General features: G+C 55.7%; 1 protein-coding gene across 2 annotated transcripts in view; it reads right to left on the reverse strand.

Annotated features, from left to right (window-relative positions):
* Nucleotides 1-13,223, reverse strand: part of MDGA1 (MAM domain containing glycosylphosphatidylinositol anchor 1) — a 58,899-nt gene extending 45,676 nt beyond the window's left edge. For both annotated transcript variants that reach the window (XM_055407107.2, XM_055407106.2), the window contains exon 1: nt 12,345-13,223. In XM_055407107.2, the coding sequence (XP_055263082.1) occupies nt 12,345-12,411 (67 nt within the window). In that variant the 5' untranslated portion in view covers nt 12,412-13,223. The remainder of the gene's footprint in view (nt 1-12,344) is intronic.
* Between the last annotated feature and the right edge of the window lie 1,724 nt (nt 13,224-14,947).

Here is a 14,947-nt window from a genome sequence, read left to right on the forward strand (position 1 = left end):
CTGGACTCAGAGTGAGCCCCAGAACCTGTAGTCCCAAGGCAGTGAGGCCCAGGAATAAGAAATGGAGTTTACAGGGATGAGGGGAGCTTTATTAGAGATGTGGGTATGAACTGGGCTTATAAATGCCATGCAGTCATGTCCTGGCTTTTCCTGAGCCTACAGAATAATAGAGAACAAGAAAGACCCAACTGGAAAGTGCCTGGCCATGACTTTTAACTTCGGTCTTGGCACCTAGTTGCTGTGTGACCTTGACCTCACCTCCTCTGGTCTCAGTCTTCTCCTGCACTGAATCTTTGACATTCCACTGCCTCTGGGTCACTTACGACCACTGGTTGGCAGCCAAGCTCTTGCCACAACCTCAAGTTCCATCTCCTGGCCTTCTCTGTGTCTACTGTAGGGCCTTATTCCAGGAAGGCAAGTAAAGCCAGGTCCTGTGACAGCACAGAAATCCAGCTTGCCTTGTGAGCTTCTGTATTTTGCTGGGAATAAACTGGCCTCCCCAAGTGAAAGTCACTCAGTCGTATCCAACTCTTTGCGACCCCAGAATACTGGAGTGGGTTGCCGTTCCCTTCTCCAGGGGATCAAGGGCCCCCTGCATTTTACTGGAACACCAGAGCCAAACCCAGGTAGAGGAAGCCACCAGAATCTAACTCCCTCCTCACCTCTACCCTCCCGATGTCCCTCTCAAAGGTGGGGGAAGTACCTTCATTTAGAGTTTCTTAAGAATTACAGAGGGGAAGTCTCAGAGCCAAGGAGATATTCAAGTTCAGCTCAAAGACCTCAGTTCCTGAATCCTTCATATTTATTTATTTGGCTGTGCTGGATCTTTAATTGCGGCATGTGGGCTCTAGTTCCCTAACAAGGGATCGAACCCAGGGCCCCTGCCTTAGAAGCGTGGAATCCCAAGGGACTGGACCACCACGGAAGTCACCTGAAACTTTCTGATAAGATGTTATACTATAGCAAGTTGAAATAAGGTTAGACAATCGGAAGAACTTTCCTACAAAGGACCAGACATTGAGCAAACAGCAGTGGGGTGGCCTGGGCTCATGTGGGTGTGGGGTCTACTGAGAGGCAGAAAGACAGACGGGGTAGATCATGGCTTCTAGAAGAGTCCCTCGGTTTCTTGGTCCCTCGAATAAGAAGGGTCCACAGAGCTCTCCTGCAGTTGGGATTGAGAGGAGCCACCTGCTAAAGGAGAGAGGTACCAACCAGGGAAAATGAACAACCTCACAGAAGGATAAATGAACAGTGTGTGGGGTGAGGAGGGGGAAACGAGCACGAGCAGATGGGCAGCTGGACTCATAGGAATGTCAGAGGCGGGGGCGCTAGCAAACCTCTTCCTTGCCCTGGCTTCCAGTCTTCTCTAAGGTTCCTTCTGGGCGTCCTCAGAGCAGCCAGAGCCTCCCACCCACCTGAACTAGGCTGGCAGGGTCCAGGGAGGTGGGGAGAGGAACAGCTGTTCACATCCATCTAAATCTGCTCATTTCAAGAAACACCAGCTGATCCCGAGGTGGGGATTTGTGGTAAAGACTGCTCATTACCTACCCAGCTTTCATTCTCCCCTTCTATCTAAATAAACCCTGATGTTCGCTTAGGTGAAAATCCATCTAAAAGGCTGTATTTCTCAGCCTCCCTCACCTAAGAAGGGCCAGTAAGATGTAAGCAGACATCATTCGGAGGGGGCTCCTGGAAAAGCTGACTCAACTTTTCTGACTGGGTAAATGACTCGCCGTTGGAAGTGTTCCTTCCTTCTTCCTGTCTGGAATGTGTCGTGATGGCTGAGCCCCAGCAGCCCTTTGGTGACTTTGAGGCAAAACGCCCTAAGGCAAAGGTTCCCGAACTTTGCTGCACATCAGAATCACCTGGGGATTTTTTTTAAAAAATGCTGATCCCTGGTTCTCACTTGCAGACATTCTGATTTATTTGATATATGACCTAAACGCTTTTTTTTTTTTTAACAGTTCCAGGTAATTCTAATATGCAGGAGGTTTGAGAAGCACCACTGTAAGGAGATCAGAAGAACAAGATGAAAGGGACCTGGATCTCTAGTGAGCAAGGAACCACCAGAACAGCTGTGCATAGCCTACTTCTAGACTTTAGAAAGTCACTTTAATTTGTTTGAGACTCTGTAGTCAATTCTTTGGTTCTGGCAACAAAATGTGACTCTTTTTTTTGGCCTCCCAGCATGGCATGTGGGATCTTAGTTCTCCAACCAGGTATCAAATCCACGCCTCCTATACTGGAAGGGCAGAGTCTTAACCACTGGACCACCAGGGAAGTCTTCAGAATGTGATTCCTAACTGGTACAGGACAAGAGAAGACTCTTGAGAGTCCCTTGAACTGCAAGGAGATCAAATTAGTCAATCCTAAAGGAAATCAATCCTGAATATTCATTGGAAGGACTGCTGCTGAAACTGAAGCTCCAATACTTTGGCCACCGGATGGGAAGAGCTGACTCATTGGAAAAGACCCTGATGCTGGGAAAGACTGAGGGCAGGAGGAGACGGGGACGACAGAGGACAAGATGGTTGGATGGCATCACCGACTCGATGGATGTGAGTTTGAGGAAGCTCCGGGAGCTGGTGTGCTGCAGTCCACTGGGCTGCACGGAGTCAGACATGACTGAGTGACTCAACAACAACAACAATAGGACCGAGGGTCCTCATCAGCACCCCATCACCCACAGCATAGTCTGGGGAACAAAACAATCGTCTGTTATTGCCCTCAGGAAGGTCACACTCGGGGCAAGCATGAGACTTGGCATGGAGCAGCCTTGAGTTCAAATCCTGACTCCACTACCTGCTAACTGCTGGGCCTTAGGCAAGTCCCTTGAGCTGAGCCTCAGCTTTTCCAACTGTAAGATAAGGATGCTGGGAAAGACTCCGTTCTCCTGCTGCACTGCGAGCTCCTGGGGGCAGGTGTCCCTCACCTCTGCAGCCATAGCACCGACCGTCCCTCCAGATACTCAGCAGATACTCATTCAATATCTGCTTGTTTTACATTGAACTGCTTGCAGTGTGGTCCAGCTCTGGAAGTTTCATTTTCTCTGAACTAAAACGAGAAGAGAATAAAAAAAAGGCCACATTTCCAAAAGGTAACATAATTTGCCTATTGAAAATGACATTCCTGGAGCAGTTTCTTGGGATCTCTCTAGGAGAGAGAAATTTTCTCTAGGAAAATCCCTGGCTAGAAGAAGGGCAAGAGAGTCCAGTCTCCTAGGCTCCTGACCTAGATGCTCCAGTTAGAACCACAAAACTAGAAAGTCCCGTGGTTCATCATTTAAAAAATAGTGAGGTTTTTTTTTTTTTTTTTAAGACCTGAGTGTCCAGATGATCATGGTAGAAACAAAGCTTGGATAGTGACCTGGAAAACGCAGAGATGCCCTCAGAAAACCCAAGGGAAGACGGCATCTGCTTGGGCCTGACTCATTCAGATGCACTGTCTACACCAGCTGTGCCCAGGAATCAACTGGAGGGCTCTTCCAAACACAGCTGCCTTGATGCCACCTGCGGAGTTTCTGATTCAGGAGGTCTGGGGGCGGAGCCAGGCATCTGTTGTTGAAAAAGCTCTCCAGGTGGTTCTGACAGGCTGCCCAGGCTGAGAACCACTTCTCTGCACAGCTTCCAACCCTCCAGATCATCAAAGTCAATCTCGGCTGAGTTTCTGGGACTGGAAACGAACCAAGAAGAGCCTGGGGTGGAATCTCCAAGGCCAGCCCAGCAGCAACTCCGGGCCCACACACGTCAGCAGCCCCCCCACCCCGCCCCCGCACTGCATCTCCAGCTTCTCACGGGCAGAAGGCCCGGCCTGGCAAGGGAAACTGGGGTTCCAGCCCTCCCTGGCCTGTGGCCTGCACCTCCTGCTTCCATACGCCGCCCACACCCGGGGCTCCCTAGCATCTGCCCGCCAGCCCTAAACAGAGTCCTCATAGTGCGCCTCAGAGTTTACAAAGTGCTATCCCTCTCAGCTCCTCTGCAATCCCAAGAGGTGGGTGTGCCTGAACCAGCCTTCCAAATAAGGAAGCTGAGCTCAGAGAGTCAAGACTCCTGGGTTAGGGGCCCTCAGTGAGCTGACCCCCTGGCCCACCAACCCAAGTTGTCCCATCTGAGTCCAATCCTCTTTCCTGCCTACTCTTGCTGCTCAAAGAGCAACCCGTGGGCCAGCCGCAACAGCATTCCCCAGGAGTTTGTTAGAAATGCATTATCTCTGCTCAGCCTCGGACCCACCAAATCAGAAATCCCCGGGGGACTCCCACTGGTCCTCGAAGACCCTACTCTATGCTGCAGCCGCCTCCCCACCAACCTCCCAGTCCCCAGATGGCCCTTACTCCAGCTCCTCTCCCATCTCAGGTGGCCCTTTCTCCCCTGGACTCCATCCCTTCCCTGGCTTTCCCGTCCCTGTCCTCTCTTGAGTCTCCTCCTACCTCCCTGGGGCCACCGGGTCTGTCTCCACCTTCTCCTCCCCCACCCTCCAGGGCACTGGTCTTAGCCCAGTCTCCTCTCTCACTCTATCCTGTCTTCGTTGGCCACTTTTTAGAAAATGCTCACTCCAGTGTAGTTGCTTTACAGCACTGTGTTCATTCCTGCTGGACACTTCCTTGGCAATTTCATCCCAGCTCATGGTCTCAGCCCACAGCGCTGTGTGGACATAAATCCAGAGATGCGAGTCCATCTCTCAGAACAGATGTCTCCCTCCTGAGCACCCCCCACCCACATCCACCTGCTCCATCAACATCTCTCCCAGACATCCCAGTGCCAGAATCGCATGAAGTTCAAAACTGCACCGACACTGTCATTCAAATCAAGCTATTCACTGAGGGGACTTCCCTGGAAGTCCAGTGGTTAAGACTTCACCTTCCAGTGCAGAGGGTGTGGGTTCGATCCGTGGTAAGGAAGCTAAGATCCCACATGCCTCCGGCCAAAACACCAAAACATAAAACAGAAGCAATATTGTAACAAATTCAATAAAGACTTAAAAAAAAAAACAACAACTATTCACAGAGGACTTGCTGAGTGCCCGGCACAGTGCTCAGGGCTTCCCAGGTATGGCTCATTGCATGCTTATCACAAACCCATCTGACAAGCAGTAAAGCCACAGCTTTGAAAGCAGATGTAATTTCTCGGACTCTCGCAGCTGGTTCAAAACCGGGTCCCTTACCAGAAATCCAGACATTGAACTACTTTACTCCACTGCGCCAAACCTGTCTGACTTACTGTGGTCTTTGTTCTATCTCATTGCCATTGTGTGCCAAGCTTCCCAACTCCAAACAGCTCCTAGCCCTTCTCCGAGCTCTGAACCACTGTCAGGACCTAGTGACTGGGCAGTCTCACTTCTCGCCTTTTGTAACAGTCTCTACTGGATCTGTCCCCCACCCTCATCCCCAGCCTCCTACAGTCTAGTCTCTACATGGTGGCCAGAGAGATTCTATTAAAAAGGTGTCAGTTCATGTCCCTCCTCCGTTCAAAATCCTCCTTCCTGTCCATTCTCACAGCCACCATCCTGGATCAAGCTCTCAATACAACCTCGTCAGATAACTGCCAGATCTCCTGACCAGTTGACCTCCTCTTAACCACAGCCTCCTCAAAACACACAGCTACAGGACTACCCAGCCTAATATGAACAAGCTCCCTGGGTCATATCAACCCATTCACCTGCTCAAGACCCTGCCAATACTACCCCCAAAACCCAAGAGTCCAGCCTACTGCCTCTAGGCACAGGCCTTATAATCAGCAAGCCCAGCTCTGCCACTTGGGTTCAATTTGGGTTCAAGTCCAGTTCTGCCACTTGGACAAGTAAATTCAGCCTCTGAGTCCTCAGTTAACTCTTTGATAAACCAGGCTGATGAATGACTCTCTCCTAAGGGATTGTGATAAAGATTAAAGAAGACAATACATATTCCTGATCTCATCCTGGGAAGTTAATGTTAGCAATTTTTATCAGTATTCCTTTACTGCTCCAACTCTCACTGCCCTGACTCCCTTTCAACCTACACTCCAGCCCAAATGAATGACTCACTACTCCCCCCCCGCCCCTCCCCCACACACACATCCTCCTTGCCTTTGCCATAATAAGCCATCCACCTGGGATGCCCTTCTCTCTCCTTACTTCTATTTGTCAAGGCCAGTTCAAATGCCCCCCTCCTCTAAAAGGCTTTGGAAGTAATTTCCTCCCCCTTGGAATTCCCAGAGCCCTTTATCTGCCCTTGCCACATGGCATTTATCAAGATCTTCCAGGAACCACCGTCTTGTATGTGATTCCTCTCTCCTTCTCTTTGAGGGCAGAGCCTGCATCTTATTTATCTCAGTAGCCCTGTCAATGCTCAGAACAGGGCCTTAATCAGGAAGGTACTCAGTAATTTAATGGATAGTGAGAGGGACACCGGGCATTCCAGGTGGCGCCAGTGGTAAAGAATCCACCTGCTGATGGATAAGAGAGACAGAAGAGATGCAGGTTTGATCCCTGGGTGGGGAAGATCCCTGGAGGAGGGAAAGGCAACCCACTCCAGTGTTCTTACTTCGGAATCCCATGGACAGAGAACCCTGGCAGGCTACAGTCCATAGGGTCACAAAGAGTTGGACACAACAGAAATGATTTGGCACACATGAGACGGACACCATGTTGTTGTCCTACTTCCAAATCAGAAGGCCCACTGGGACCGAGTCTCCAAGCCACTGCCTACCAGCTGTATGACCTTGAGCAAATCCTTACACTCTTAGAACCTTGGTTTCCTCATCTATTAAATGGGGACAATAGGACCCACTGTTCTGACCTCTCAGAAGGTTATGGGATCAAAGCAGGCAAAGGTGTGAAAACGCTTGTTAATGCACATGGCACTTACACACCTATAAGATGTTGTTATAACCAACAATTCTCCCTAAAATATTCATTCCTAGGACTTCCCTAGTAGTCTAGTGGTTAAGAATCTGCCTTGCAATGCAGGGGACACAGGTTCCATCCCTGGTCAGGAAACTAAGATCCCACATGCCGTGAAGCAACTAAGCTCAAATGCTGCAACTACTGAGTTCACGCACCACCACAAGAGGTCCCACGTGCCGCCATGGAGACCCGATGAGGCTAAACGAGGAAAAGCTCAGTCCTCTTTGCACAAGAAGACGCCTGAAAGAATCACCGTCGAATGCAGTGCAGGATGTCACGTGAGTTTTACTTTCTTCCTTATGCTTTTATGTTTTCTCTGATTGTTTTTGCAGAAAACACATGTTATTCATAGGCGTGGGAAAAGGGAGATTGAATTAAGAAAAAATAGGTTCATTCCTTTGAGTTAGGCATTGCTCGTGCCTTCTGTATCAGCATCTAAATGCAACAGGGGCCCTTTAACACCTAGTACCAGTGCACAGCAGGGTCTTCTGACTGTGGAGAGGAAGATGCAGAAGAGGGGCCATACCCAGGTTCTCAAAGAGGCAGCTCTGCCAGAGCATGAGCCCCTGCTCTGCACACAGCCCCATGGGTCAAGAACCAACCCAGCCAAGCCCCAACCTAGGAAGCTCTCCTCCAATCTAGGGTGTTGGAAGTGTGGCTCTGAACATAGGCAAATGCCCTGGGATGCTAGGGTGGGAACATGGGAGATGGTGGGGGAAGTCTGGAGCTTCAGAAGGCCCTACGGAGCCCCCGTGGGCCCCAGGCTAAGTAATTAGAATAACTCTCATCCTACTGGGAGGCTTGAGGCCAAGGGAGCCCAGGAAAGGCAAGAAGCAATGTGATGGCCAAGCCCTCCCCCTGCTGGCCACATCTGGAGCGGCAGTGCCCATGGCACAGGGCAGGGTCCCCAGGCGCCTGGGCCCTTCTCAGGCCCCAGAGTCCAGAGGCAGGTCAGAGTCCGGGAAGGCTCACCAGGACTGAGCGACCCAAGGTCCCATCTCCCAGGTTCCGTGTTTTTGCCTGATGGGGCATCTCCTGGCCCAACCTCCGTGAACCCGGACCCCAGGAGATAACAGGTAAGAGTAGGGGAGAGGAAGACGGAAGGGAGCGGGGTGGGGTGGGGTTGGGGGAGGGTACAGGGGAGAGGAGGGCCTCAGACTCCTGGCTGTCTCACTCCTCCCAGTCCTGCCCGTGCCTCCTGCGCAGCTGGAGAGAAGCAGTGGCCGCTGCCACTGCCCGGATTTCCACTCCCGCCCCCAGGTATTGATTTCCTGCATCATTCATTTGCCGGCCTTGGCGGCTGTGATTAGCTCTCTCCATTCTCCCTATGGAGCCCCCCGCCCGGTCCCTCCATGTTCCAGCAAAGCAGAGCTAATACCAGGCTCTAAATGAGGCTTTGCCACCCTGGCCCCAGCAGCTCATAGTCAGGTCCGGCCAATTACAAGGAGGCTCTCAGCCTGTTCGCACCCAGCCCCTCAAAGAGGTGCTTTCCCGGCTAATAAACAAACTCCTCCTCTCTAACCACCCCCATTTCCCAGAGCCCCCTTCTAGGCAGGAAGCACAGATCTGCAGCCTGCAGTGTAGGGTGGGACGTCATGTGGCTCTTGACCTGAAGAGTGGACTCTCCTGCCTGAAATGAGGCCTGGGAGCCCTCAGACTAGCTGAGGGGCCAACTTAAACTTGGGGGGGTGGGAGGTGGGGAGGTGGTGCAGATAATGCTGACAAAGCAAACAAAACAGCCTGGATCTGTGAACACAAGGTCCTCTTTCTCCCTCGTTTAGTTTCCATAACTGAGAAGGAAGAAGGGACAAGAGGCAGGTACCTCCTCAAGGATACTTAGAAAACCTCAAGCCTTCTGCTTGCCCTTGGAGGCCAGAGTTTTCATATGCTATGACTTCCTTCACCAGTGGGCAGCCAGTTTCAAGGTATGGGGTAGAAATGTCAGTGAAAACTCCCAAGGGTGCCCACACCCAGATCAACACCCAGAAGGTGGCACTGGGAGACATACCTCCTCAAATTCCCTTTCTGCACCCCTCAGAGGAGGGGAAAAAACCTGACTTGGTGATAATTCTGTAAGCTATGTTGCTCTTGTCAAATTACTCAACATCTGTCTTCATGTTCCCACAAAAATTAGCATAGGATAGTAGTTTCTGATGACACCTTTAGTGAAATATTTTGACTTCCACCAGTAAGTTGCAAACAACCTGTCTTAAGGATAATGTCAATTCCCACTCCTGCATATTAAATAATCCAGGGGTTTGTTGTGTTTTTGAAAGGGAGAGGAGTCCCACTGACCTGCTGCTGGCTGGAAGTCCAGCGGCTATGGGAGGAAGAGAGGAAGCCAGGGTGGAGGAGAGGGTGTTCTCTGATGCTAACCACACACAGGACACTTCTCCTCCATCACCTGGCTACTGTCTTTGCCCCAAAACGAGGTCTCTGTGGCCAGCCCACCTCCCCCTGGCATGCCAGAAAGCAGACTACAAGATCCACCCCGGAGCACAACAAACTGGCCCAGGAGATTGGGAGGTGGGAGAGAAGAGGAGCCCAGCTCCAAACGGACCATCTGCTCCAGTACTCAGCTGCCGTAGCATCTGTGCTCCCCAGAGCAGAGCCACCTGACCAGACTGAGAGCACCTCCCCAACCCTACTGTGGACAGTGGGACTCGGAGCCAACAAGTGGACACTCAGAGGGAAGCTGGGCATAGAGCTCCAGGCACCTTCTTCCTACCAGCCTCAGCAGAGAGCCACGGCCCAGGCAAGATCCTGATGGCTTCATCCTCCACATCCTGTTCTTCCTCCCTCTTCTCAGTTCAGCTTCCATGTTAATCTGCCACTCCCTTAGCCACACAGGCTGGGAAGATGCAGGGACTCCCTTGCCCAGGCACACTTTTATCTTTTGTGCCTCGAGTAAAAGCTTCTGCCTCCCCGCTCACTGCCACGGCAGCTAAGGTGCCCTACGGCTGCCAGCCTAGGACTCCATGACTTGCCCTAAGCAGAGACTCTCGAAGAGCCCCCACTACCCTGCTGAAAACCATCCTGCACAGACTTCTAGGAGAGAAAGAATTTCAAGAAGCATTTCCTCAACTTCCTCCCAACAATGGCCCTTCATTCATGCAACAAATATTTGCCCGTGCCAGGCACCATGCTGGGTGCCTACATACAGGCATGGATGGGCATGAGCGACCAACTCTCACCCTCACACTCTTTTCTCACCTGCTTTGGAGTGGGGGGCAGGGCGCAGAAGAACTAGCTCTCCATACTGTTTCTTAACCCAGACCCAGTGATACAGTAGTTCTCCCTTCTGCTAGAGCTGACCAAATTTCTAGCATCATAGCCGCTTGACATCCTTCTCCTCACACTAGATCTTCCATTCTCTCCATCCACCCCGATTAAGGCTTTCCACCCTGCAATTCCCCAGGGGCCCCAGACTTCCTTGGAGGTAAACTCTCAAAGGGCAAGTGGAAAGAATGTCACCCAAGGGCTCCAGGTGGCCCCAGTGCACCAAGCCCACCTTGATTGGCTCTGAGAGCAGCTAGAACCCAGGCACGCGAGGGAGTGGAGAAAATACAGTGAAAGCGGGACTTATAAGGCAATGGCTAAATCCTGGCCCCAGAGTCCTATGAGTGAGGGTCCACAGAGACCACTGCCCCACCCCTTGCCCTCATGGCTGGGGTTTCCAGGCCAGGCTCACAAGAGCCTCTTTGAGATGGGTCTTATGCAGTCCTGGAGAAGGGTGAAGAAGCTAGAGGGGATGGAGGAGACGGATGGCCAGGAGATGAGCCTGCCAGATCTGCCCCAGGGCACTGAGAAGGAAGAGCAGCACAGAGGCCGGCAGCAGAGGCGGAGGGGGTGGGTCCCCATCACTCTCCAGAGCCCCTGGGGCGTGGTGAGAAGGCAGAGGCCTTGGCTGGTCCCTCCTGAGGTCAACACTTAAGGAGGCAGTGAAGCTGTAGGGAAATCTTGAGGAGAAAAAAGAAACAGGACCTGCTCAGTACACCCGGATATCCGCCCCTGCCCCGGGGAAGCCGAGGCCTCTGGAACCCGCTCAGTGGGCTCCTCTCCACAGCCCAGCCTCTCTCAGTCCCTGCTGCAATCCCTTCTTCCCCTTTCTGGCCTACGTAAAGGGCCAGGCAGTAAGAGACACACAAACTAATTAAGAAGCAGAGTTTGGCCAGATGCCTGAGCCAGCCTCCCCGGGGAATTAAACCCAATCTAGCTAGCTGTGTAGGGCCAGGAGGATGTCACCTCACAGATACACCACCCCAGGACACCCCTCCCGCTTGCCAGGCATCCCCAGAAAGAGGCATTTAGCATCTGCACTCGAGGATGGCAACCGAGGGGACAATACCTCAGCTCTCACCTGCTCCCCAGAACAGCTCAAACCCTCTCCTGATTTAGAGGTGAATAATCAGGTCGTCCACCCTAAAGAAAGAGAATTGTCCCCACTCCAGCTACAACGCATTAAAAAAGTGACCCACACAGACCACCCTGCAGTCAGGAGAAGATACGGTAAGGGCCACCGGGCCCCAAAGACTTTTTGTGCTGTGGGTCAGGGCATGACCGCCTGCTAGAACTCAGACGGAGGGTTTCTGAGAGGGATGAGCCCGTGTGACCCTGAACGGATGATGCCGGGCTCGCAGGATCTTTCCCCCGGAAAACCCAGGAGAGAGAAGGGAGAAGGGGGTAACCAGAGTTCCCTCGGCGTCTGAAAGCCAGACGCGGGAGCAAAGCTGCGTGGGCAGGAGGCAGAGTTTGGACACGTCACCTGACGGGCGCGTGCCGGGTTTGCTTTCCCGGGGACCGTGGCTGAATGTCTGTGTGCGCGCAGGGAGAAGGAAGGTGGAGCTGGGGTTTTGTAGCTGGGAACCAGGGACAGGAAGAACTAACCGGCTCAGGAGAGGTCTGAGAAGGGATCCTGGCGTCTGGGGAGCCGAATCTAGGAAATGCCTGCATCCGCTTGGGCTGTCAAGAAGCGAAGCCCAGCGAGAGAGCTGGGAAGGCGAGCCCGCCGCCGGGCCGCGGAGCTGGCAGCCAGCTCGCCCGCAAGCCGCGCGCAACTCCAGATCGTGCAGCCCTTGGCTTCCACTCCAGAGGCCGAGTCAGGGTGGGACAAGATTTCGGTGCAAGTCGCTTTCTCAGTTCCCGGTGTGCGGTCTGTCAGGGTCTCCCGGGCCAACTGGATGCTCTCAAGGCTTCCGATTCATTCCCGCCCCAGGCAGGGTTTGGGAAAGTGGGTACTACCTCCCCCTGGCATCCCCTGCTTAACGCCAGACCCTAAGACCTGCCTCTGTGCGCTGAAGCAGCTAGCTCGATTTCCTCGCGCTCTGGAAAAGGGCGGGGACCCGGGCATCCACTCCAGAGTCCGAACCGGGGTACCCACCAAACCCGCGCAGCCCGCACTTTGCGCCTCTTGCAAAGTTTCCGCGCGGGGCTGAACGGGCTTACAGCGGGACGCGGGCTCTTACCGTAGACTCCTTGTCCCCGGCAGTGGAAGGGGATCAGCGCTAGAAGTAGAAGGCAGGTCACCTCCATCTTCACGGCCCGTGCTTCATCCCCGCGAGGCGGCGCAGCCCGAGAGGCAGTGGGGGGCGCATCCGCCGGGGCCCCTTGGTGCCCCTTGCCTCTTCCCCTTTCCCGAGAGGCGACGGAGGGGGCAGCGGCGGCGACCAGGAGACTGAAGAGGCGGCGGCGGCGGCAGCGGCAGCGATCCGGGTTTCTCCGCCGGCGGGGCCGCTGCCCGCGTGGGGACGCAGGGGGCGCTGGCCTGGCCCCGGGTGCCTCGGCGCGCCCGGCGCAGCAGCCAGCGCCCCGGCCCAAGGAGCCCGGCCGCCGAGCCTCTCCGGGTCCCCAGGGCTGTCCGCTCGGGGTTCTGGGTTCCAGGGACCCCTCCGCGGAGGCGGAGGCGCTTGGATCCAACAGGCCACCGACGACTGACAAACTTGTCGTTTCCCCGCCCAGGGGACGCCCCTCCGTGGAGCGGGGGCGGGGAGGCTGGGGCTTGGCTCGGGTTATTCCGCTATCTCCAGTTCCGCGGCCGGTGCTGGGGGCTCAATGGCCCGATCATAGGGGGCCGGGCTAGGCGTCCTCTCGCAGGCGAAAAGCCCCGACTCTGGGCCTCCAGAGCCGGGGAGAAGCGCGGGCTGGGCTCCGCCGAGGGGCGAGAGCCACGGGTCCCCGGGTCCGCGAAGTTAGCCGAGCCGCGGAGGAACCCCGGGGAGGAATCGCGCCCCAGCGCCCCGCGGGAATCAGGAGAACAATTCCATCCAAGAGAGGCCCCAGAACGCGGGGAAAGAAGGAAAGTTTGAGTCGTTTGAAAAATATTCGCGCTTTCGCGGAGGCCGGGGCTGCGCAGCTGGAGCCGCTCGCCGCCTCCGCTCGCCGCGCTCCGCTCCCGCCGTCTGGTCGCGGCGGTGGCGCTCCCGGGCTCGGAGCTCTCGGGAGAGCGGGGCTGCGCCGCGCCCCAAGTTGGTCGTCTCCGCCCCCGCCCGGCGGCCTCTGCCGGCGGGGGCCCAAAGCAGGCGGGGCCGGGCCGGGCCGGGCCGGGCTCCCGGGCGCGGCGGCCGCGGGGCTCCGGGCCGTGGGAGCTCTTGGCTCGCTCGGCAACTTGGGCTTCGCTGTGCTGCGTTCTCCCCCCCACCCCGAGCTTTTCATTCCGCGCTCCCCCCCGCCTCCCCCGGCCTGCCCCCACCTCCTCCCTCCTCTCCCTCCCCTCCTCCCTCCTCCTCGCGGCTCCTCGTTCGGTCTTTCGCTCTCCCACCCTTTGTCGCTCGCTCTCCTGTTTGATTCCCCTCCAGTTAAAAAAAGGAGCCAATTAAAGGCAGCCCAGCTCGCCGGGCCCAGCCTCTGTCCAATTTCCTCGCCTCCCCCAGGACCAATTAGAGAAAACAAAACAGGGCTGGGGGAAGCTGACTGCCTTTCTGCCTCTCTCCCTCTCTCTCCCCCCACCCCTCTCTGCCCTTCCCCCCTTCTCTCCGCCCCCCCATCCCCCCAGCAGGAAAATGTCAGAAAGCAGAAATGGATCCATCTATCCCGAGGACAGTGGCGAAGGGACGTGGGTTTCGGCGCGGGCTCTGCAGCGCGCTCGCACTCGCTCTCCGCCTGCCCTCGCACACCCAGACCCGCTGCTCGAGCCGGGTGCACGGATCCCAGTGCTCTCGCCCGACAAGCACGGCCGTTCGCCCCGGGGACTCTAACCTAGCCCGCGGGGCACGGCACACTTTGTAAAATGTTTTGCACTTTTGGGGGGCGGGACCGAAGCGGGGGTCGAAGGGGGAAAAGCCGGGGCGCCCGCGGCTCTCGGGATCCTGCAGGCGCGCGAGCCGGTCGCCCGCTGAGTGGGTCTGCAGGGCTGTCTGCGTGGCCCTGGAGTCCCTCCGCCCCCGGCCGAGCCCCGCCCCTTTCCAGGCAGCCGCTGCCTCTCCCCCGGTCCAGCGCTGGGGCCTCCGCGGGAGCCGCAGGCTGAGCCCCGGGGCGCAGAGGGCGCGATCAGAGCTCCAGCCCTCGCCGCGCGCGGCCCCCAGGTTGCCAACAGGTCTGTCCGCAGGACCCCGAAATCCCCTGAAATTCCCCCAGGCTACCCCCGTTCTCCGCAGCTTGTCCTTCTCCCCATCCTGCCTCCGCTCAGGACCTCAGGCGCCCCCAAGCGCCCCAGGCGCGCCCTCTCTTCCGGCAGCCTAGCCAGGGGCCGGCTCCCGCTACGTGGTCCCCGCACTCCCGAACTCCACTACCTCAAACCCGCCCTCCCGGTGCAGGGATGGGGAGAGCGCGCCTCCCAAACGTGGGCAGGGAGAGGCAAAGGCGAGCAAGCGAGGCGGGCGGCCTCCCCCGCACTCCGATCACTTTCCCCTCCCCGGGTCTGGCTAATCTCACCTGCTCCACCTGTCGCCGTTATTTATCTCGGCGTGTGCGCAAGGATTGTGTTAGGGCAACCCGTGGGAGCGCTGAAAACCGCGACTAGCAAGAGGCTAGATTACAAACCTTTCTGCCCCCCACTCCCCGTACCTGTTTAATATCTTGGCTGTGATGGGGGTCCACGACTCGATGCATTTTTCAAACCTGAAAGAACATA

Source organism: Moschus berezovskii, chromosome 23 (genome assembly GCF_049115385.1).
Source record: "Moschus berezovskii isolate FMDL1 chromosome 23, NW_MosBer_1.0, whole genome shotgun sequence".
In the NCBI taxonomy this organism is placed as follows: domain Eukaryota; kingdom Metazoa; phylum Chordata; class Mammalia; order Artiodactyla; family Moschidae; genus Moschus; species Moschus berezovskii.